We start from the raw sequence: 932 nt of genomic DNA on the forward strand, positions 1-932 counted from the left end.
CCTCCTTGCAGCCGTAGCTCTCCGCAACGCGCTTGTCCGCTGCTTCCCAAGTGGCCAGCGCCGCCTTTATTTTCCCCAACTCTGCCGCCAACTCCACAAAAACGACGCTGCGTTTCCCGTCAGCAGCGGCAGCCACCTCGTAGGAGCCGTACAACTTGCCCGCTCCCTTTTCCTCGCCCTGCGGTGCGGCGTAGAGCAGAGTGCTGGCGGCGGCGTCCTCGGCCTCAGCGGAGATCGGGCCAACGTCGTAAATCCGCCTCGCGTCCGTCAGCCACAAGTGCAGTCGCCCCTTTTTTTCTCCTTCTCCTCCTCCTTCCCTCGCAGCAGAGTACACCGGCGTGGTGAGGAGGATCACCCTTTTATCCTCGACTTCCGCGGTGATGAAGCCGCCCTGCACGCCGTCCCCTCCTTCACGGCTCAGTGAGTTGCCCCACACGCGCGAGAGGCTGCCGAGCGCCTCCGTCCACCTCTCCCTTTAGACGCCGACTCGTACACTCTGCGGGAGCCGTCCGCGCACGACGCCATCATGAGGAGCCCACCAGCCCCGCCCCATTCAAGCACGGCAGGAAGGACGCAGCCGTCGTGACTCGTCCCCTCCGAGAACTTCCAGCCGTAGGAAGTGCCTCTGGCGAGGACAACCAACGAAACCCTCTTCCCATCGGCCTTCAACGCCTGCACAGGCAGCACAAAAGTGTTGTCCCCCAGCCGAATTCCTGCGCCGCCGCCACCGAGAAACTCTTTGAAAGGTGTCGGGCTTTCAAGATCAGAAGGGATAGGAGAGGTGCTTTGTGAGTGCCACTCAAACCCCTCACTCTCATCGTCATCACTCGAAATACGTCCGCTCGCCTCTCTGGGCCTCCAATAGCCAGCCGCCGCCGCCGCCGCAGTCAAGGGGGCCCCGGTCTCGCCGTAGCCGCCGAGGAGAAGGTACA

The 932-nt window shown here is 63.2% G+C and overlaps 1 protein-coding gene across 1 annotated transcript; it reads right to left on the reverse strand.

The window, feature by feature from the left end:
- Positions 1-417: 417 nt before the first annotated feature.
- On the reverse strand, positions 418-930 carry Tco025E_09121 (trans-sialidase; the record flags this gene model as incomplete). Its single annotated transcript, XM_029375947.1, has 1 exon — positions 418-930. A coding segment is annotated over one exon (513 nt), but the record flags the coding sequence as incomplete, so codon positions are not given.
- Positions 931-932: the final 2 nt, after the last annotated feature.

Source organism: Trypanosoma conorhini (genome assembly GCF_003719485.1).
Source record: "Trypanosoma conorhini strain 025E chromosome Unknown Tco_14.4_contig_00986, whole genome shotgun sequence".
Lineage (NCBI taxonomy): Eukaryota > Euglenozoa > Kinetoplastea > Trypanosomatida > Trypanosomatidae > Trypanosoma > Trypanosoma conorhini.